A 23436-nucleotide genomic window follows, 5' to 3' on the forward strand; every position below is an offset into this window, starting at 1 on the left:
TTCCTAACTGACATCAGAAAAAGGTTTAAAAATAAATAAACAAATTAAACTAAAGTAAATAACTTAATAAAAATGACTTAAAGTGTCTAAAAACTACATCAAATTGAACCCGGAAGTGGCCAGTTTCAGAAGGTCCCGCCCCCTTGTTCGTGACGTCACGCCAAGACGTCTTCGCCTTGCTCCAGAATCAAAACAATGGCTTCAGATTGGGAGAAGATGCTTTCTTGTGACTCATCCAGTTATGAATATGATTCAAATAGTTCTGAAGAGGAAAGCATACATGTTTGCCATCGATTAAAGAAGTCTTCTTGTATCAATTTGAGCCGTCTGGATTCCAATTATTATTATTAGTATGATTATTATTAGTATTAGTATTAGCATTAGTATTAGCATTAGTATTAGCATTAGCATTAGCATTAGTATTATCATCAACTTGTCTCAACAGAACAACACCGACGAGCAAGTTGCATCTTTCAAACTTGAGCCGTTGCCCCCTCCCATCTGGCGCAATTCATCCAGCATGCAACATCCCGCTTGGCGCTTTAGGAGCTGTGAGGTTGGCGGTTGAAATTGGGAGGGGTGGGAGGGACCGGAGGGGGGGGGGGGGCTGTTGGGTTGTCATTGGGATGTCTGGCACTGCCCACCACAGTGAGATAACACAACTATGGCGCTACTGGGCTATCAGGCTATATTTAAAGGACAAGCGACACCATTTCTTTTGTTTCCTAACTGACATGAGAAAAACGTTTGATAGCATCTAAAATAGCCAAAACACGTCGGCTGATATTTTTAGTCAAATGCAAAACACCAATAATAATGATTTAAAGTGTCCCAAAACTGTGTGTCGCTTTCTTGGTCAGGGACGTTCCAGACGTGATCGTCACCAACTGGAAAACAAGACTTCCTGAATATTCAGCGCGAGTCTTAAAAGGTAAAAAATAGCTATATGCGGTGGAATCTTACTAAAATACGCTCAGTAGAAGTCATTTGAAGTCATTTTACAAATTATGGACACAACTTGTCCGGCGGCGTCGGTTGTCCTTTAAGGCTTAGAAAATTAGAAAGTAGAAAATGATGTTTTATGGGGACCTGGGAACGGATTATTCTCATATTAATGGTTTCCTATGAGAAATTAATTTTTGGGATACACACTTCGCCATACACACTTTGTCTGGGAACCAATTAAGTTTGTAAGCCAAAGTATCACTGTACTTACTTCCGGGATCATCAGTAGATCAGGGTACAAAAAGAGGAAGAAAAAATAAAAAACATCTCCAAGCCACTTTCCACATGCTTCAATTCTTTCCATAAAAGTCGGCGAGCGAAAGTTTAGAAGAAGTCCAAAATGGGGACATTAGCAGATCTGTCCTTTTCCCCGACGGAGACACGTTAAGACAGTGAGAAGCCGAACAGATGGAGGAACAATGTCGGCCATCCCCCCCACTCGCGTTTCCACCAATCACAGAGAGGCTGTATCACAATGAGCGACGCGGGTAACGGCGGGAGGAGTCGGAGACCAGCGACGTCCTCCTCCGAGGCACGCGTGGTCAATACACGCACACACATCTGAATGACCCCCACGCCCGTGGGGGCGATGAATCAAGGAAGGCAGCACAATAGAAGCACACAATGGGAGGGCGGCGGCGAAAGGAGGGTAGGAGGGGTATGGCGCTATGATGGGTAGTCGTGGTGAACACCTGGCGACAGAGCGTCACCATCTCTGTCCTCTTTGTTTCAGATTAGAAAAAAAGGGCGTGGGTGTAAATTGGGGATGGGGGGGGTGGGTCGAGCAGAAACAGAGGAGATGTGGTCTTTAAAGGACAACCGACACCATTTTTTTTTTTGCCCTAACTGACATCAGAAAAACGTTTTATAGCATCGAAAATACCCAAAAACACGCAGGATGATATTTTTAGTCAAATGCAAAAACACCAATAAAAATGACTTCAAGTGTCCCAAAACTGCCACAAAATGAGCTCGGAACTAGGCAGATTCAGAAGGTCCCGCCCCCTTGTTAGTGTCTTCACTGGTCTCGGTTCATATTTATATACAGTGATACCTCAGTTTACGAACCCCTTGGCTTACGAACTTTTCGGTTTACGAACGTTACATTGATGAACATTTTACCTTGGCATAGAAACTATTTTTCGGGATACACACGGAGCGCCGCAATGAGTGATGTGTTGTTCGTGAACGAGCCTGTTCTAACAAGAAAATGGCAGCCGATTGTTTTTGTCCTCTATTCCCCGCCCCCAGTCTTCGGTTAAAGCCACGTGACTGGTCAAGAACGCTGCAGTGGGGGGGGGGGGTTTAAACATTAAAGAGGCAGGCAGACGACAGGGTGACAAAATGGATAGAAAACAGTGACATTTGGACTCGTTTCAACTTTAATAGTTCAAAAGCAGACTGCAAGGTTAAAATATCCCATCAATCAGGCTCCACTAATGACCCGCACGAGCCATCTTTACACTTGATGCAAAAAGCTATCGACCCAACTAAACATAACACAATTGATGAGGAACAAGGTAAAATTATAGCAGAGAAAGCACCTACAAGGGATCATTCCTCAAGACGGTGAAAGAAGAAGGCTACGTTCCTCATCAAGTGTTTCATGCTGATGAAAGCGGCCACTCCATTCCATTAAGCCATCAACGACCATCACAAAAGTAAATACAACGACTTTATTATACAGTACAGTTTATTTCTTTTATTATAATACCATAGAACATTTATTATACATAAAATAAGATATATTTTGTGTAGTTTTAAGGCTTAGAAAATTAGAAAATGATGTTTTATGGGGACCTGGGAACGGATTATTCTCATTTTAATGGTTTTCTATGGGAAATTAATTTTTGGGATACACACTTTTCGCCTTAGACACTCTGTCTGGGAACCAATTAAATTCGTAAGCCAAGGTATCACTGTAATTTTAAGAAGGGATGGGATGAAAAACGTACCACGAGGTATGATGAGGCAGGCAGCTGCAGACACTCCCTCTCGACTGCCAAGTAGCAAAGCTCTCAACTTCCGGGGCACCGACCGGCACGCTCGCAGATGCTGCAAAAGCATTCAATGTGGTCACCGGTGAGGGTCACGATCACCAGTGACAACAAATAAAACTCGGGTGGCAATTCAAAACAAACAAGATGACTTCAAACATATTTGACACACTTTTAAAAACCGATGCAAATTCGGCCTGTTGACGAGCAAAAAGGTGCTGCTTGTTGCAAGCGCGCATTTTGGCGTCCACGGTCACGGCAAAGCAAACCGTCACGACCTCCCTGAAGCTTTTCTACGCGATAGATTGACGTGGATTTAAGATAAAGCTACGAAAGCTTGCTTACCCGGCAGGTGGTTGTCACGGTTTTTTTTTTTTTTTTTAGCTAAGCGGCTCCATATCAAGGCGACAAAATTAATGTTTGTGTCACATTTTGGCGACGCACAAAACATCCGCTTTGGAGCGTGACCCAGCCTTCGTCAATCAAGTTAACGATAGTCACGACATTACAAGACTTCAAGCTGTATTTCAAAATAAAACATGTCCGTTTGCTTTCCGTGTGAAACGACTGAGCTGGTTTTTTTTTTACTGTTAATACTCAACAAAAGTCGATCGAGTTAAGTGGCGTTGTTTTATTATGTACTTTACATCGTAGGACAGTGTTTTTTTGTGTAAATGTTAAGACAATTTTTGCTTTTTTTTTTGCAAACCGGAAACAACACTTCAAGTAGGAAGTTGGGTGCCAGGAAGCGTAAACAACTCGCAGCGTTCCACTGGGCCCACAAAACAAAAAGGTTCACATAAACAACACATACATTCTATATTATATAGCAGTAGTGGGCCGCCAGGGCCTGCAACGCCTTCTCTACTGGCTTAAAAAACACGACAGTAGCTACCTTTACAGCAGCTCCTGTATTTTGTTTTTCTACTTCTTTCTTTCCTTTCCTCTTCCTTTCATCACTTTGCTGCTGTGAAATATGGTTATCTGGCTGGCTAGCTATTAGCTATCTAGCTGACTGGCTATTAGCTGTCTAGCTGGCTGTTAGCTGGCTATCTATTAGCTATTTATGAGCTATCCATTAGCTAGATGGCTAGCTATTTGCTGTCTAATTGGCTGGCTGTAAGCTGTTTAGCTATCTGGCTATCTATTCACTATTTATTTGCTATCCATTAGCTAGCTGCTTCATACAAGCGGAGTTGCTACCTTTACAGCAGCTCCTGTATTTTGTTTTTTCTATTTCTTTCTTTCCTTTCCACTTCCTTTCATCACTTTGCTGCTGTGAAATGTCAATTTCTCCGCTGCGAGACACCTGAATTGCGTTAATTCTTCACACGGAACATATTCTCCGGTTCAATTTAAAAATTATCATTTCGTAATTGTTCAAATGATCAAAATACATGAGCGGTGGAAAATGGAATCATGCACATAAGACGTTATACAAACAAAGTATCGTTCAATATTGATAAAACAAACAATTTGGAAGGCAAACAAATGTCTCTAACGGGATGGAACTCTTTCACGGTTCAGGCGTGAACAAACGAACAGTTTAAGATTAAGTTTAAACACTACTTGCAACTACTTATTTGCTCTTGGCGATCCATTTTTGCATAAACAAAATGTCAATTTTGCATTGCTGCCATTGCGTGTTAATGCAGTGGATTTCTGCTTTGTCGCTCGGTAACATTTCATCCGTCAATGACTTCACCATCCAAAATACAGTGATACCTTGCTTTACGAACTTAATTGCTTCCCAGACAGAGTGTGTAAGGCGAAAAGTGTGTATCCCAAAAATTAATTTCCCATAGGAAACCATTAAAGTGAGAATAATCCGTTCCCAGGTAAAACATAATTTTCTACTTTCAAATTTTCTAAGCCTTAAAACTACACAAAATATCCCTTATTTTATGTATAATAAATGTGCTATTGTATTATAATTAAAGAAATAAACAGTACTGTATAATAAAGTCATTTTATTTACCTTTGTGATGGTCGTTGACGGCTTGATGGAATGGATAGCTTTTTGCATAAAGTGTCTGAAGGAGCTCTGGGTTGTACATCTTGGAAATTGTGATATTGCAACAGCAACAGATGCAAGCGGACACACTAGAAACTTCATTAATAGCTGCTTCCCTTGCTTGTCTTTTCATTTCAAATTGAACTGATGGTTGGTGCGGGTAATTTGTGGAGCCTGATTGATGGGAATTTTAACCTTGCAGTCTACACTCTGCCTTTGAACTATTAAAGTTGAAACGAGTCCAAATTTCACTGTTTTCTATCCATTTTGTCACTCACTCTCTGTCGTCTGCCTGTCTCTTTAATGTTTAACCCCCCGTCACTGCTGCATTCTTGACCAATCACGTGGCTTTAACCGAAGACTGGGGACGGGGAATAGAAGACAAAAACAGCAGGCTGCCGTTTTGCTGTTAGAACGGGCTTGTTCGCGAACGACACATCACTCATTGTGGCGCTCCGTGTGTATCCCAAAAAATAGTTTGTATGCCAAGGTAAATTTTTCATAAATTAAACATTCGTAAACCCAAAAGTTCCTAAGCCAAGGGCTTTGTAAAATCTGAACTCTTTGAAGCCATTGTTTTGATTCTGCAGCAAGGCAGTGTGTGACCATTAGTGACGTCACAAACAAGGGCGCGGGACTTTCTGAGTCTACCCAGTTCCGAGCTCATTTTGTGGCAGTTTTGGGACACTTTAAGTCATTTTTATTGGTGTTTTGCATTTGACTAAAAATATCAGCCTGCATGTTTTGGGTATTTTAGATGCTATAATCCGTTTTTCTGATGTCAGTTAGGAAACAAAAAAATGGTGTCGGTTGTCCTTTAAAATAACATGTGTTTACTTTGTGTACATATGTACACCAGCTGTACTGGCTAAACTTCAATAAAACAAGATGAGAAACAACATAGTGTGGAAAGATCCTGCCTGCATAACCCTTCTAAAGCAGTAAGTGTTTGCAGGAGGTTGTTAATGCAATGCAGGATCTCAAAAAACAACAAAATCGGTAAGATCCCACATGGAAACCACTCACATCCCTGTATCTGCACCACAAACCAAATCCAGACCTAAAAATGGAATGCTTTTTTTTTTTTAAACTCTTCCAATCCTGGGTGGTGGGTGCCTCCTCTTGCACAAGAAACTGGAGCTCATAAAAAGAGGCTGTGCAAGTTTTGCCTGCCAGAGGCTCTTTCACATCTACAGAACTGCAGATCATTCTCCAACAACCAACAACTTCACACGGGTGAGGATTCCTTTCAATTGATTAACCCTTGCAACAGGTTTTTTCTAATGTTACATTTGTCGTTTTCTTTCGTTCGCAATTGATACGCATTGATCTGCATTGAAAGGTTAATTGACTTCACTTTCATTGATATATTATTATATAAGTATATTTCCAGTTCAGTTGAGCACAAGAGTCCTTTCATGGAGGAAAAGGTTTCTTCAGCCATCACCTGTACTTCTTTGAAGTTGTCGGATGTTTCACTTCTCATCTAAAGCGCTTCGTCAGCCAACTGAAGTTGTGCTGGTAACTCTGGCCCCATAATTGGATTGGCAACAAAGTGATGAAAGGAAGGAACGTAGAAAAACAAAATACATGAGCTGCTGGAAAGGCAGCCACTCTCGCGGCGCCATCTTGAAGTCAAAAGAACAAAAAAAAACATAATCAGAATTAATAATTATTTGGCAAAATTTTGAAAATTAGAAAAATGCCAGAAAAAAATTATTAGCCAAAATTTTGAAAATTACAAAAATCAAAGAAAAATTATTTGCCAAATTTTTGAAAATCAGAAAAATGCCTTGGAAAATATTTGCCAAAATTTGGAAAATCAGAAAAATGCTTGAAACATTATTTGCCAAAATTTTGAAAATTAGAAAAATCCGAGAACATTTATTTGCCAATATTTTGAAAATTTTAAAAATGCCAGAAAAAAATCATTTGCCAAAACTTTGAAAATTAGAAAAATCCCAGAAAAATTATTGACCAAAATGTACCTATATACTGTATATCCCTAATGAACAAAGGTGCTAGGCGGTACCAGCACTTTGCTCTGATGGGTCCCTGTTCTAAGGTTGGGAGAGCAGTAGACCATTCCCCGAAGCCAATCTGATTACCCCTTTTGTTCTATCTGATTACCTCGAATGTTCTATCCCTGGCTCTGATTGCCTCATTTGCTCTGGTATTGATTTAGTGACAGCAAAACCCTTCACTAGATCGCCATGGTGGCTTAAGGTTGAATTTAGACCGTGCTTACAACATACTTCTTAGGTCATTACCACGTAGGCTTAGTCAAGCAAATGAGGTGATACCAAAGCGAATGAGGCAATCAGAACCAGGGATAGAACATTAGAGGTAATCGGATAGAACAAAAGGGGATCTTCAGATTGGTCAACCTTAGAGAAGGGACCCATCAAAGCAGAGGTCCGGCACCGCTACCTCTGTCCATTAGGGATATGTATAGGGCCAGAGTTACCAGGACAACTTTAGTTCACTGACGAAGCTCTTCCGATGAGGACCGAAACGCCCGACACCTACAAAGAAGCACAGATGACGGCTGAAGAAACCTTTTCCTCGATGGACCACTTCTGTAGGACTGAGAGTCTACACAGACAAAGTCCTTTCATTTCACAGATTGACACGCCCAGCAAATGACTGTCCTCTTTCTTGTACTTGGATGCAGGATGAAAAACAAGCTAATCCTCGATGTGGACACGGGAGTTGATGATGCGCTGGCCATCATGACCGCCGTGTCAGCACCTGATGTGGAGATTTTGGGGATCACCTGCTGCCATGGAAACATAGCCCTTCAGGATGTGCTCAAGAACACCCTCCGGGTTTTAAAAGTGTGCAACAGGCTGGATGTAAGTAGCCATATTGTATATTTCCAGCACGATTTGAACTTTGTACATGCTTCGGAGCTTTGATCAGCCATCGGATCCAAAGATCCCAGTGTACGCAGGATGCTCCCAGCCCCTCCTGTCCAATAAGCAACATGCCAGCGATTACCATGGCAAGGACGGGTTGGGTGATGTGCCGGATCCAGATGCTCCGGGATTGGAACTGGTCCAGAAGAAAAACGGTGTGAAAGCCTTAATCAAAATGGTCAAACAGAACCAAGGAGAGGTAAAACAAGAGAGGCTAAATGTCATCATTACATTCGAGCAGTGGTTCTTAATCTTGTTGGAGGCACCAAAACCCAAAACCAGTTTCATATGCTCTTTCGTCAAACCCTTCTTTCAATGACTGTGCCCACGAACTGCGGACTAGACTAGACCTCTGCGGCGGAGTTCCTACCCCTGAGACCGACTCACCGAACTCCTAGGGTTCAATGGAACTCAGTTGAAGAACCGCTGCATTCGAGTCAGGGGTTCTTAAACTCAGGTTGATCGACCAAGTTTAAGAACTACTGCATTAGAGTCAGTGGTTAAAAACCACTGCATTAGAGTCAGTGGTTCTTCAACTGGGTTTAATAGAACCCAGTTGAAGAACCACTGCATTAGAGTCAGTGGTTAAGAACCATTACATTAGAGTTAGTGGTTCTTAAGCTGGGTTTGATCGAACCAAGTTCAAGAACCACTGCATTAGAGTCAGTGGTTAAGAAACACTACATTAGAGTCAGTGGTTCTTAAGCAGGGTTTGATCGAACCCAGTTCAAGAACTACTGCATTTAAGTCAGTGGTTCATTAACTGGGTTTGATCGAACCAGTTGAAGAACCACTGCAATAGAGTCAGCGGTTAAGAACTACTGCGTTAGAGTCAGTGGTTCTTCAACTGGGTTTAATAGAACCCAGTTGAAGAACCACTGCATTAGTCAGTGGTTCTTAAGCTGGGTTTGATCGAACCAAGTTCAAGAACTACTGCATTAGAGTCAGTGGTTAGGAACCACCGCATTAGGGTCAGTGGTTCTTCAACCGGGTTCGATTGAACCCAGTTTAAGAACTACTGCATTAGAGTCAGTGGGTTGTAAACTGGGTTCGATCGAACCCTAGGGGTTTGGTGATTCCGTGTCAGGAGTAGATACTCCACTGCAGAGGTCCACCTCTCAATTTAGTCTGCAGTTAGTGGGCAAAGTCATTGAAAGAAGGGTTCAATGAATGAGCATATGAAAGTGGTGGGTTTCGTTGCCTCCACCAAGATTAAGAACCACTGCATTCGAGTAAGAGTCACGGTTTGATGTGTCTTCATGATACCACAGGTGACTCTGGTGGCCACTGCACCGTTGACTAACCTTGCAGTCGCCGTGCAACTGGATCCTTCTCTTCCCAAGAAACTAAAAGCTCTGTACATCATGGGAGGCAACATTGAATGTACGGCTTTCTCTTCTCCAAACGTGCATGTGAATCTTTGTTTTCGCCTTTGGTGGTCTGTTGCATGACACAACATGTGATGCGTACAGCCAGAGGTAACACCACAACATGCGGGGAGTTCAACTTTGTTGCTGACACGGAGGCCGCCTACGTTGTTTTGGAACGCTACACATGCCCCACCACCATCGCCTCCTGGGAATTCACCTGCAGCAACAGCCTGCCGTGGGTACGCATCACCTTGAAGTGAAATAGGTCCCACCACGCCATTTTCTTTTCATGCTTTGACTTGTTTGCCTTCATTCTTTCCACCTCAGTCGTTTTGTGAACAATGGCTTTCTCTGAAGACGGAGAAAGCTGCCTTCATGAAAGATATTTCATGTCTCTCAAGAAAGGTAAGCGTCAGTGCTGGGTTGGCAGCTCATACGTTAAAAGGGGCATGCAGTTTGACGCAGACATATTTTCAGAAAGAGGAAGCAAAATCAATTTCTATTTCACACCTAAAGGACAACCGACGTCTCCGAACAAGTTGTGTCCATAATTTGTAAAATGGCTTCAAATGACTTCTACTGAGCGTATTTTCCAAAAATTCCACCGCATATAGCTATATTTTACGTTTTAAAACTTGTGCTGAATATTCCGGAAGTCTTGTTTTTGAGTTGGTGACGAGTCCGCACGTTACGTCACTGAAGGAACGCCCCCTGACCGAAAAAAAGGACACATTGTAGCAGTCCTTCCATCACGTCAATGCATTTGGCTGTACTTGTTTCGTCTGAAAACTTCGTGTTGCACCAAAAAGAGGCAGAAGAGGGTGACAAAGCTCAGTGTAAGGAATTAATCAGCCTGTGGAAACGGGCTCTGACGAGGGCGGAAGTAGATGCCGAAACATGTCAGGTATTTGAACACCGACAATAGACTGTCTGTAAAATAAGAATCTGTTTTAAATTAGATATCAAGTAGACAGGATGAACTTAATACTAGTTTTGGGACACTTTAAGTCATTTTTATTGGGTGTTTTGCATTTGACTAAAATATCAGCCTATGTGTTTTGGATATTTTAGATGCCATAAAACGTTTTTCTGATGTCAGTTAGCAAACAAAAAAAATGGTATCGGTTGTCCTTTAAGATAAGGAGATGGGAGACCCGAGTCTACAGGTTTGATTACCTAGAAAGTCATGATGAGATTCAGTGCCCTGAAAATGAAATGAGCTGGATGGATATGAAGATTCACATCCATCTCAGAGGCTTATAATTACTTTTCATGCAACGGCAGAAATCCCAGTCTGAGGACTACCAGAAGGAAATCACCGCAGGACAAGGCTTCAATTCCTGCGACGCCTACGCCCTGGCCGCCGCCATTGACAACTCCCTCATCACAGAGAGTGAGCAGGTACAAGACACTTGCCTTTCCTTATCAGTTGAGTTGGAGTTTTCAAATACAGTGATACTTCAGCTTACAAACTTAATTAGTTCCCAGACAGAGTGTGTAAGGCGAAAAGTGTGTATCCCAAAAATAAATTTCCCATAAGAAATCATTAAAAATGAGAATAATCCGTTCCCAGGTCCCATAAAACATACTTTTCTACTAAATAAGCCTTCGAACTACACAAAATATACCTTATTTTACGTATAATAAATGTGCTATTGTATTGTAATTAAAGAAATAAACTGTACTGTATAATAAAGTTGTCTTATTTACCTTTGTGATGGTCTTTGATGTAGTTGCCTCTTGATGATATCCGAGTGAAGTTGCCGTGCTTTCTTGGCAATAATACCCTCACTCACATGGTCCCCTGCTAGCTGCTTTTCATTAATCCAAATAACACAGTTTTTCAACCTCTTCTCTTGTCTGAGACCGTTGCTTCGACAACACAGAAACACCCTTAGCCACACGTAGCAATGGTCGATTTAGCATACTGCTAATGGGACAAACAACCGCACATCTCATTCGTGTTTCTCGATGGTCTCCTTCCTCAATTTTCTTTTGTGTCCACTTCGGCTTTACATTAGCCTGTGGTGGGGTCTTTTTCGTTCCCATAACAGCAAAAGTACTCCACTCGATAACAAACGACATCTGCACTCAAGGAGAGGGGGGGGGGTGGAAAACTAATCAGCCAGCCACAGTGGCGCTGTTCAACCGTGTGGTTTGATGTTCATCCGCCGAAAAGTAGTCCGGCAGCTACCGTGGCGAAAAGTTCGTGAGCTAAAGCGTTTGTAAGCCGAGGTATCACTGTGTAGACAAACAGGTCACTGGCTGTGCTGGTCTTTCAGGTCGCTGTGACAGTCGAGCTGAACGGGTCCATTACCCGAGGCATGATGGTGTTGGATTACATGGACCTGTTGAAGAAGAAACACAGCGCCACCATCATGAAGAAAGTGGACTTGGAGAAGTTTAAGCAGATGCTCACCAATTCGCTCAAGTAGGGTGACTTGCAACAACCAAGACAGGAAGCAAATGTGTTTAATCAGCCAAATAAAATGTTGAGTCAACACATTAACACCATGTTCCTGCTTTGCGCTCTTAATGGTGTCAGCTGCACCCCCTCGGGGATTCCAATCAATTTGATAAGCTTCTTGTTATGATAAAAGTCTCCGAAAATAAAGCAACCAATAAAGAGATAATAAAAAAAGATGATCATTCAAAAATCGTCTTGAAGCTTTGATTGTCCTTCGGTTTCGACCAGTGTCTGAAACTCATGACAAAAAGTTCGCGGACACCAGGGCAGACAACTCTGAAAAGTTGCCGGAAAAGTTTCAACAGGCTTCTGATTGGCCGCCGTGCCGAGTATGCAAATTGCCAAACGAACGTTGATTGTTCAAAGGCAGAGTGTAGACTGCAAGGTTAAAATTCCCATCAATCAGGCTCCACAAATAAACCGCACAAGCCATCTGTACACTTTTCCACATTCCATCAAGCCATTAACGACCATCACAAAGGTAAATAAAATGACTTTGTTGTAATAGTACAGTTTATTTCTTTAATAATAATACTAAAGCACATTTATCATGCACAAAATAAAGTATATTTTGTGTAGTTTTAAGGCTTAGAAAATTAGAAAGTAGAAAATTATGTTTGATGGGGACCTGGGAACGGATTATTCTCATTTTAATGGTTTCCTATGGGAAATTAATTTTTGGGATACACACTTTTCGCCTTACACACTCTGTCTGGGAACCAATTAAGTTCGTAAACCAAGGTATCACTGTACTTGAGCACGGGGAACGGTGCCTTACTCAAGTCTGAGTATCCAACAAGCAGACTAGCGTCTGTAACAGCTGGTTGCCATTTTAACATTTTGTCAAGAAGGGTATTGGAAAGCATCACAGATGAGCTCTCGCCAATCACACTGATGAGCTCCTAACTTGTGGCTTGGCCAGATGCTTCGGATGGAATGTTTTAAATGACAACGACACCATTTTTTGGTTTCCTAACTGACATCAGAAAAACGTTTTATAGCATGTAAAATAGCCAAAACACGCAGGCTGATATTTTTAGTGAAATGCAAAACACCAATAAAAATGACTGAAAGTGTCCCAAAACCACTTCAAAATGACTCCGGAAATGGCGAGTTTCAGAAGGTCCCGCCCCCTTGTTTGTGACATCACGCCAGGACGTCTTGCCTTGCTCTAGAATCAAAACAATGGCTTCAGATTGGGAGAAGATGCTTTCTTGTTCCTCATCCAGTTATGAACATGATTCAAATAGTTCTGAAGAGGAAAGCGTACATGTTTGCGATTCACCATCGTGTTATTTATGTTTTACTTCTAATTTCGCCATCAACACGGATCAACACGATGTTTTCAGACCGAACAAAGTACCCAAAATGCAATGTGTGTCGCTTTCTCAGTCAGGGGTGTTCCTTCAGTGATGTAACGTGAGGACTCGTCACCAACTCAAAACAAGAATTCCTGAATATTCAGCGCGAGTCTTAAAAGGTAAAATATAGCTCGATGCGGTGGAATCTTTGTAAAATACGCTCAGTAGAAGTCATTTCAAGTGATTTTACAAATTATGGACACAATCTTTCCGGACGTGTCGGTTGTCCTTGAAATGTTTCATTTTGTTCTAAAAATTCATCCAGTCCCCATTCGAAGTCAATAACTGAGAAACTCTGCGTGGGTGTGGTTGTTACATGACCGAAATGATGTGCGCTCGCACTTGTCTGCACACGAGCAACCATGGAATGAAAATGGCCACAGGCTCTTTCCATAAGGCGTCTTGTGTCATGACACGACACATACTTATGACAGGTATTACAAAGCATAACCGTGTATAATTATCTATCATTGTATTTGTTCCATCCATTTTTAACTCATTCAATGCCAGAATGTGCAAAAATGTGTCAACTCCAGCGCCAGGGTTTTTGTCATTGTCACTCGAACTACAGGACCCATAGATTATTGAGTTGTAGGACTACATAAACGTTCAATGCAGCGTAAGAAACCTCAGATTATCTTTTTTTTTGTCAGGAAAAAAAGAGTTAATCCCTAATTTATATGGGTCTGGAGTTATATGATCTTGAAATGGGGGTGGCTGTCCAAAATACAATGCAATACATACATATTGGTTTATGTAGCGCTTGAACAACAGTCATAGCTGGAACACAGCGCCAACATGGTAAAAGGGAAATGTCGCTCCTTGCGGAAGAGAAAAAACATTGCTAGAAGTCTGGCCAGTGCTTTATCGGCACCCGAGCAAGAAAAAAACTAAACCCGAACACATTCGTGAATAGCAGTGAATGAGTTAAAATAATACTACAACTACAACTAACAACAACAACAACAACAACTACTACTACTACTACTACTACTACTACTACTACTACTACTACTACTAATAATAATAATAATAATAATAATAATAATAATAATAATAATAATATAAATTCGTGAATGGCAGTGAATGAGTTAAATAATAATAATAACATATGATTTCAATGAAGTCAGCAGGAACAAACTCTCAAGCAAATAAAGTCATGAGAACAAAAGGGTCCAAAGTAGCAAACAAAACCATGAGTTAAAAACATGACAAGACGAAACAAAGCTGACAGGGGCAAACAAACAATGACCCGACACTAAACGGTCGTGCCGGGAGTCCTTTTACCTGCCACTGATTAAAACAACCAACACCTGTGCAGCTGCAGACGGGGAACTACTGCGCCATTCGTTGGTCGCAAACCGAAACGTGACACGAATGGACTCCCAAAATTCAGAACGGCCCGCGAGAGGAAAGTCAATGAGGGCAATGAGAGCCAGGCCTCCGCTTTGAGAAAAAAAAGTCCCAAATGCAGTTGCCTGACGACTTCTCTGGTCGCACGCAGCAGCATGAGAGTCATATGAACACGCAGAAGAATTCAAGCTTTGTGGCTTTGTTACAAAACAGGCGCCCCGTGGATTGTAAGCCAATGGGAAACAGATATGACAATTCATATTCATAACAGAGCATTCCCTCAATAATAATCATAATAAAAATCATCTTTTCTTTGATTCGCATATTTGTTTAGGCAAAAAAATGACGGCGGATGCCCTTCCTGACACAACCCTCTGTATTTATCCGGGCTCGGGACCGGCACAATAAGACACTGCCTTGTGCCCCCCTGTGGCTACATTAATAATAATAATAATAATATTACATTTCATTTACAAGCTTTACTATTTACTATTACTATATACTATTTTACTATTTAGCTATCTAGGTACCTAGATATAAAGCTAATAGATAGCTAATAGATATATAGCTAGATAACTAGATAGCCAGCTAGATAAGATATAATATAATAATGCCAGCTATAATATAATAATAATAATAATAATAATAATAATAATACATGTAATTTACAAGCACCTTAAGTTTTCCTGAGTGTGAACAGCGGCAGTCACACGCGGCAGCGTTCACTCAACCCAGAAGAACTCAAATAGGTAGAAAGCTAATATAATAATAGTTAGCGAATAGCTATCTAGCTAGATAACTAGCTAGCTATATAGCTATCTAGCCAGCTAATAGATAGCTAATAAATAGCTATCTATATATATATAGCTAATAGATAGCTAGCTAGATATATCGTTAATAGATAACTAGATAGCCAGCTAGATAGCCAATATAATAATAATAATAATAATAATAATGATACATTTCATTTGTAAGCGCCTTTCAAAACTCTCAAGGACACTTTATAGTCACAGGATATTTTATAAATAAATAAATACATAAATACATAAAACAAACAAACAAACAAACAACAAACAAATAAATAAATAAATAAATAAATAAATAATCTGGGACGCTACATTGGAGTCCGGAAGATTGCAAACATGTATGCTTTCCTCTTCAGAACTATTTGAATCATATTCATAACTGGATGAGTAACAAGAAAGCATCTTTTCCGAATCTGAACTCTCTGAAGCCATTGTTTTGATTCTGGAGCAAGGCAGTGTGTGACCAATAGTGACGTCACGAACAAGGGGGTGGGACCTTCTGAAACTCAAAATATCAGCCTGCGTGTTTTGGCTATTTTAGATGCTAGAAAACGTTTTTTCTGATGTCAGTTAGCAAACAAAAAAACGGTGTCGGTTGTCCTTTAAATCATCGGCATAATAATCGGACGAAGATCTCATTTTGTGTCACTCGAATGAACGATTTCAGGCTGTTTTTTTTTTCTTCTTTTCTGTAGCCAAACAACGTTTCCTCCCAAATCAGAAAAACATTGCGTTGACTTGCGGCTGTTATGCAATCCTCCCCGCATTTCCGCGCCCTAACCCCACTCCGCGTATAAAAAGCCACAAAGCAAACCTGACTTGCTCACTACGGAGACTCTGTACCATCAAAGCAACTTACCCTGCAGGTTAGTTGTTTGTTTTTGTCCAAATCTCTCATAAAGCGAATTAATAACTTTTTAAAAAATATATATATATTTCTAGACTAATCACATATACCGTGGTCTGAACTGGCATAAATTAAAAATATATATGCATAAATTAACCATTTCGGGGACCGAGGTTACTACAGTTGACAACTTATCACGTTATGGGGTTACAAAGTGCATGAAAAGGGGAAATTTAGCTTCCGGTAGCGTTTGTATGTTATGATTACAGTTTCAACTGTTGTTAAAGCGCGATATCAATCAATATGTATTGTATTGTATTGTATTGTATTGTATTGTATTGTATTGTATTGTATTGTACGATAAACTTTTTGTGTGATTGATCCACAGTTTATATCTTTCTTTCATTCTATTTTTTTGTTTTTTTGTGGTCTGTTTGCATGATAGTCTGGCATTTCTCATGAGTGCTTTTGCGATACAAAGTTGCACACACACACACACACACACACATTCCTGTTTCAATGGTTTTGTGAGGTCCGGATAACTCCAGATAAGGAGTGAGGACCACCGACCAACTGAAATAACAGCAGGAGTGAGGTTTATGAATGGGTACATTCAAAGTCCTCACCCCTGTAGTGAATTTGGTTAAAATATGGTTTTACTTTTTGCGGTATGAACTTTTTTCCTCTCATTAAACACACACACATAAACACACACAGATGAATAAAAAGTGTGTGTATCCAAGTGAAATGAAAATACACACAAAAAAAAAAATCATTTTGGGTGAATTTGTGAGGACCACTTTGAAACTTCAACAGGTTCATATATAGACCCCCGAGAAGCATTTAGAACGAAAAACTTGTGAGGACCGGCCCAAAGGTCCTCACTACGTATGGTATAAAATGTTAGTGGTCCTCACAATACTAGTCATACAAAAACACACACAAAGGGTGTTCCACGACATTTTTAGCAAAGTATTAGCAACCGTGAGACATTTTAACACTCCTTACTGAAGATATTCCAGGAATGTTGCGTTGGTAACCAAATAAAACTCAAATGTGACTCAAAGAGGCTCTCACGCTGAGCCTGCATTGAAACTCCTCCAGATGATTTCATATGTACCAGCCGTGCATTAACTCATTGATTGCCAGATGATGGCTAGCTGGCTATTTAGCTCGCTATATATTAGCTGTCGAGCTAACTAGCTAAATGGATCGCTAGTTATTAGCCGTCTATAAGCTAACTAGCTAGCTTTCTATCTATTTTGAGTTACTTCTGGGTTGAGTGAACGCTGGCGCATGTGGCTGCCGCTGCTCACCCACAGAAAAACTGATCCTGTGACTCTAAAGTGACCTTGAGTGTTTCGAAAGGTGCTTATAAATAAAATGTATGATTATTATTATTATTATTATTATTATTATTATTATTATTATTATTATGATTATTACCAGAACCCACTATTATTAGAACCCAAGCTCCGTTTCTTGCAGAAACAATGAAGAAGCTGATCCTCGATGTGGACACGGGAGTAGATGATGCCCAAGCCATCATGATGGCCCTGGCAGCTCCCAACGTGGAGGTATTGGGCATCACCTGCACTCACGGCAACACTCCCATACACAACGTCCTGAAGAACACCCTCCGCGTCCTGAAAGTCTGCAACAGGCTCGATGTGAGTATTTACTTATACAGTGATACCTCGGTTTACGAACGTTAAATTTATTAACATTTTACCTTGGCATACAAACTATTTTTTGGGATACACACGGAGCTGCCACAATGAGTGATGTGTCGTTGGCGAACGAGCACGTTCTTCTAACAACAAAATGGCAGCCGACTGTTTTTGTCCTCGATTCCCCGCCCCCAGTCTTCGGTTAAAGCTACGTGATTCGTCAAGAACGCAGCAGTGAGGAGGGGGGGGGTGGTTTAAACATTAAAGAGAAAGGCAGACGACAGTTTCAACAGAGTGTAGACTGCAAGGTTAAAATTCCCGTCAATCAGGCTCCACAAATAACCCGCACAAGCCATCTGTACACTTGGTGCAAAAAGCTATCAACCCAGCTAAAACGAACACAATTGATGAGGAACAAGGTAAAATTATGGCAGAGAAAGCACCTACAAAGAGTCATTCCTCAAGATGGTGAAAGAAGAAGGCTACGTTCCTCATCAAGTGTTTCATGCTGAGGAAACCGGTCACTCTATTCCATCAAGCCATCAACGACCATCACAAAGCTCAATAAAACGGCTTTATTATACAGTACAGTTTATTTCTTTAATTATAATACCATAGCACAATTATTACACGTAAAATAAAGTATATTTTGTGTAATTTTAAGGCTTAGAAAATTAGAAATTAGAAAATTACTAAGTAGAAAATTGTGTTTTATGGGGACCTGGGAACGGATTATTCTCATTGTAATGGTTTCCTATGGGAAATTAATTTTTGGGATACACACTTTTCACCTTACACACTCTGTCTGGGAACCAATTAAGTTCGTAAGCCAAGGTATCACTGTATTTCCGTTAAATAGTTTCATATTTTTGGGGTTCCAACTTGGCAATGTCATGCATGATAGATCAAGGTGTACCGCGGCTTTGAGGAGCCCCTCCTGTGCAACAAAATCCATGCGGGAGACTTCCATGGGAAGGATGGCCTGGGTGATGCCCCCGATCCAGATGCTCCGGGTCTAGAACTGGTGCAGAAGACCAATGCTGTGGAGGCCATCATTTCCATTACCAAACAATATCCCGGGGAGGTGAGTGGATGGAAAACCTAAATAATAATAATAATAAATACCTCATTCACTGCCAGATGATGTGCAAAAATGTGTCCGGTACAGTGCCAGGGTTTTTATCATTGTCACTCAAATTCCAAGTTTTAGCATACCTGTCAACCTTGGCTAATATAAATGTTGGCCTTATAAATGATTAGAATTCACGTCTAAAATTTGTAGTACACCGTACATTATTGAGAAATGATAAAAAAATGCTAACATAAGCGGAAATACACAGCGATAAAAAAATATATATAGTATCGTAATAGTAATAATAGTTAATATAGTTTGTGAGTCATTTAGCCTCCCGAGTCTCTATTCAATATTTTGAATGGATTTTGACTTACAACCATCTGGACTTACGACCGCTTGGTCAGAACGGAAATCGGTCGCAAATCGGATGTTACATATATATATATATATATATATATATATATATATATATATATATATATATATATATATATATATATATATATACAGTAAAGTCTCGTTATATCGATATTGGATATATCGATAGTCCCGGTTATATCGATACTATTTCTATGCACGCACGGAGAAAATTACATGCAAACAGGGTCGGATATATCGATAGTCCCGGTTATATCGATATTTTTTCGGACTCCCTTGAATATCGATATAACGAGACTTTACTGTATATATATATATATATATATATATATATATATATATATATATATATATATATATATATATATACTGTTACTTCCGGGTAGAGTGAACGCTTGCGCGAATGGCTGCCGCTGCTCACCCATACACAAAAAAAATTCTTATGCCGTGACTGTAAAGTGTCCAAGAGTGTTTTGTAAGGCGCCTAGAAATAAAATGTATTATTATTTTTTTTTTTTTTATTACTATTATTATCATTATGAGTTGTAGTAGTATTTTAACTCATTCACTGCCATTCGTGAATTATTATTATTATTATTTTTAACTCATTCAATGCTATTCACAAATTATTATTATTATTATTATTATTATTATTATTATTATTACGTCTAGAGAGTAGGGATATATATACGTATATAGGGCCGAAACTACCAGTAAGACTTTAGTTTGCTGACGAAGCTTTTCGGATGAGGAGCGAAACGTCCGACACCTTCAAAGAAGTACAGATGACGGACGGCTGAAGAAACCTTTTCATCGATACTACAATGTAAACATGTTCTCATGTAACGTGCAGGTGAGCCTGGTGGCAACCGGACCTCTTACCAACCCGGGACTTGCTGTGAAAATGGACCCGACCTTGCCCTCCAGACTCAAGGGCATCTTCATCATGGGAGGCAACATTGAATGTAACCGACCGGTGAAACCATTTGCAATTTATGTCGCCCGCCCACCAAAATATTGACTATGAACGGACGCTTGTGTTTTTTTGCTGACACGTCAGCAAGAGGGAACACGACCGTGTGTGGAGAATTTAACTTTCTGGCTGACCCCGAGGCCGCTTACATTGTCCTGGAACGCTACACCTGCCCTACTACCATCTCCTCATGGGAATTCAGCTGCAGGAACAGCCTACCCTGGGTAAGGAGAACTTCTGATGATGAAAAGGTTTCTTTGGCCGTCATCTGTACTTCTTTGAAGGTGTTGGACGTTTCGCTCCTCATCCGAAAAGCTTCGTCAGCGAACTAAAAATTGCGCTGGTAATATATCCCTAATGGACAGAGGTGGCGGTGCCTCTGCCAGACCTCCCTAAGGCTAATCTGATGACTTCTTTTAATAATAATAAAAATATATTTGATTTCTAAGCGCCTTTCAAAACTCTCAAGGTCACTTTAGTCACAGCACACAGTTTTTTTCTGTGGGTGAGCAGCGGCAGCCATACACACCAGCGTTCACTCAACCCGCCATAACTCAAATCAATAGAAAGCTAGCCAGCTAGCTAATAGATAGCCGGCCAGATAGCTAGCTCGGTAGCTAGCTAGATAGCTAGCTAGATAATAGATAGACAGCCATATAGCTAACTCAGTAGATAGCTAATAGCTAGCTAATACATAGACAGCTAGATAGTCAGCTAGCTAGATAGATAGCTAATAGATAGTTAGCTAGCTAATAGAAAGACAGCCAGATAGCCAGCTAGCTAGATATATAGCTAACAGACAGAATATAGATAGCAAATAGATAGCTATCTAGGTAGCCAGCTAGGTAGCCAGCTAGATAGCTAGAAAGCTAGGATACACATGATGTAATGAGAACCATTCAACTACAGGGAACATCCGACTTACAACCTTAGTTCTGTCTGATTATGTTCTATGACTGGCTCTGATTGCCCCATTTGCTCTGGTATCACCTCATCTGCGTGACAAAGCCTACGTGGTAACGATCTAAGATGTCTGTCGTAAGCACGATCCAAATTAAACCTCAAACCACCATGGCGATTTAGTGAAGGGTTTTGCCGTTCTACAAAAATGGCTTCCTTTCTTTAGCTAAGATGCTAGCAACCACTCATTTGACTCAAAGTCCACTTCTTCCCCCAAACTTAGAGCAGGGACTTATCATAGCAGAGTCTGGCACCGCCACCTCTGTCCATTAAGGATATATACAGGGCCAGAGTTACCAGCACAATTTGAGTTCGCTGACGAAGCTTTTCAGATGAAAAGCGAAACATCCGACACTTTTAAAGAAGTACAGATGACGGCTGAAGAAACCTTTTCCTCGATGGACCACTCCTGTACAACTGAGAGCTTGTATTTGTCTGCTCTAGTCGTTCTGTGATACCTGGCTGTCTCAAAACACTCCAAAAGCTCGTTTTATGCAAACCATCTACGCACATACCCGCAAGGTAAAGTGATTTTGCTTCGCACGTCTTTACACGTCATGTGACCGATGTTTAAGCTTGGAATGTTACGACAGATCGTGGATCCTATTGATGCGCCCTTTTCCGTGTTTACCTTTTGTTTGGTAGATGGTTCAGACGGATCGGTATCAAAAGGAGCTGGTATCAGGACCTGGATTCAACACTTGCGACACCTACGCTCTGGCTGCAGCCATCAGTGACAATGTGGTGACTGAAAGTGAACAGGTTGCCTATTATTATTATTATTATTATTGTTGTTATTATTATGATTATGATTATTATATTAGTAGTAGTATTATTAGTATTATTATTATGGTTATTATGATGAATTATGATTTATTAATATGATTATCATTATTATTAGTAGTAGTAGTATTATGGTTATTATGATGAATTATTATGATTTATTATTATTATTATGGTTATTGTGATTATTATTATTATTATGGTTATTATGATTAATTATTATGATTTATTATTATGATTATTACTATTATTACTCTTATGACTGTTATTATTATTATTTATTACTATTACTATTATTACTATGATTATTACTATTATTACTAGGATTATTAGTATTATTATTAATATCATTATTATCATCAGCATTATTATTAGTAGTATTTTAACTCATTCACTGCCATTCGTGAATTATTATTATTTTAACTCATTCACTGCTATTCACAAATTTATATTATATATATATATTATTATTAAATATTATTCTGATTTATTATTAGTATTATTACTATTATTATTAAGGTTACTACTATTATTACTATTATTATTAAGCTTATTACTATTATTATTATTATTAATGTTTTAACTCATTCACTGCCATTTTGGAATTGTTATTTGGGAATTTGTTCGGGTTTTGTTTTCTCATGTTTGGGTGCTGATAAAGCGCTGGTCACAATGTTTTTCCCCTCCCACAAGGGGGCAGCATTTCCCTTTATTCCAGCTTCATCTGTTGTTAAAACGCTATAGAAACCAATCTGTATGTATTTGCATTGTATTTTGGACAGACGCCCTCATTTCAAGCTCAGATAACTCCAGACCCATAAAACTTATGAATTAACTCTTTTTTTTTTCCTGATGAAAGAAGAGAGTCTAAGGCTTCTAAGGCTGCACTGAACGATTATGTAGTCCTAAAACTCAATATTGTGTGAGTTCTGCAATTTGACTGACAATGACAAAAACCCTGGCACTGGATTGGACATAATTTTGCACATCATCTGGCAGTGAATGAGTTAATAAGGTGCATTTGGCTCCATGAGAAACATTTGTGGTCTCGGTGCTGCAGGTGGCTGTTACGGTGGAGCTGGAGGGAAAAAACACCAGGGGCATGATGGTACTGGATTACATCGATGCGCTCCACAAGGAGCATAAGGTCACCATCTTGAAGAAAATGGACCTTGAAGTCTTCAAGCAACTGTTGATGAATGCACTCAAGTAGCTTCGAGAACATTTCAGAAGCAGTACTGACAATGTTCACCATTTTTTTTTCTCCACCAACAGTGTTACAAATTCCTCTTCGAATTAATTTCGGTGAATGTGATCAATGTGCATGATCAACTGCATATAAATCAGATCTTTTATTAGCCACCCGTTTTTTGGAAGTGCTTTATTTACTGAGGAGTTGATCCATTATAAAGATGAATGGGAAGAAGATCATTCCGAGCAGAAAGTTCAAAACTCAAGA

General features: G+C 40.0%; 2 protein-coding genes across 2 annotated transcripts; both read left to right on the forward strand.

Annotated features, from left to right (window-relative positions):
- The first annotated feature begins 6110 nt into the window (after nucleotides 1-6110).
- LOC148902676 (inosine-uridine preferring nucleoside hydrolase-like) lies at nucleotides 6111-11961 on the forward strand. Its single transcript, XM_089021514.1, has 8 exons — nucleotides 6111-6252; nucleotides 7691-7871; nucleotides 7954-8133; nucleotides 9206-9317; nucleotides 9407-9543; nucleotides 9632-9709; nucleotides 10589-10705; nucleotides 11587-11961. Exons 2-8 carry the CDS (start codon nucleotides 7692-7694, stop codon nucleotides 11737-11739), a joined length of 957 nt encoding a protein of 318 aa, XP_088877640.1. The 5' UTR covers nucleotides 6111-6252; nucleotide 7691; the 3' UTR covers nucleotides 11740-11961.
- Nucleotides 11962-16002: 4041 nt separating this feature from the next.
- On the forward strand, nucleotides 16003-23339 carry LOC148902677 (inosine-uridine preferring nucleoside hydrolase-like). Its single transcript, XM_089021625.1, has 8 exons — nucleotides 16003-16157; nucleotides 17627-17808; nucleotides 18713-18892; nucleotides 20115-20226; nucleotides 20322-20458; nucleotides 21639-21716; nucleotides 21840-21956; nucleotides 23038-23339. Exons 2-8 carry the CDS (start codon nucleotides 17632-17634, stop codon nucleotides 23188-23190), a joined length of 954 nt encoding a protein of 317 aa, XP_088877751.1. The 5' UTR covers nucleotides 16003-16157; nucleotides 17627-17631; the 3' UTR covers nucleotides 23191-23339.
- The last annotated feature ends 97 nt before the right edge of the window (nucleotides 23340-23436 follow it).

This window comes from Hippocampus bargibanti, linkage group LG01 (genome assembly GCF_051943395.1).
Source record: "Hippocampus bargibanti isolate YZ-2025 linkage group LG01, ASM5194339v1, whole genome shotgun sequence".
NCBI lineage: Eukaryota > Metazoa > Chordata > Actinopteri > Syngnathiformes > Syngnathidae > Hippocampus > Hippocampus bargibanti.

What these genes read in the sequence shown, in the direction of transcription:
- LOC148902676 (XM_089021514.1), top strand. Translation starts at nt 7,692, where the DNA reads ATGAAAAACAAGCTAATCCTCGATGTGGACACGGGAGTTGATGATGCG. An exon ending in TCAAACAGAACCAAGGAGAG is followed by an intron (nt 8,134 to 9,205) that starts GTAAAACAAGAG and finishes ATGATACCACAG; the next exon opens with GTGACTCTGGTGGCCACTGC. An exon ending in CATGGGAGGCAACATTGAAT is followed by an intron (nt 9,318 to 9,406) that starts GTACGGCTTTCT and finishes TGATGCGTACAG; the next exon opens with CCAGAGGTAACACCACAACA.
- LOC148902677 (XM_089021625.1), top strand. Translation starts at nt 17,632, where the DNA reads ATGAAGAAGCTGATCCTCGATGTGGACACGGGAGTAGATGATGCCCAA. An exon ending in AAGTCTGCAACAGGCTCGAT is followed by an intron (nt 17,809 to 18,712) that starts GTGAGTATTTAC and finishes CATGCATGATAG; the next exon opens with ATCAAGGTGTACCGCGGCTT. An exon ending in GCAGGAACAGCCTACCCTGG is followed by an intron (nt 20,459 to 21,638) that starts GTAAGGAGAACT and finishes TGTCTGCTCTAG; the next exon opens with TCGTTCTGTGATACCTGGCT.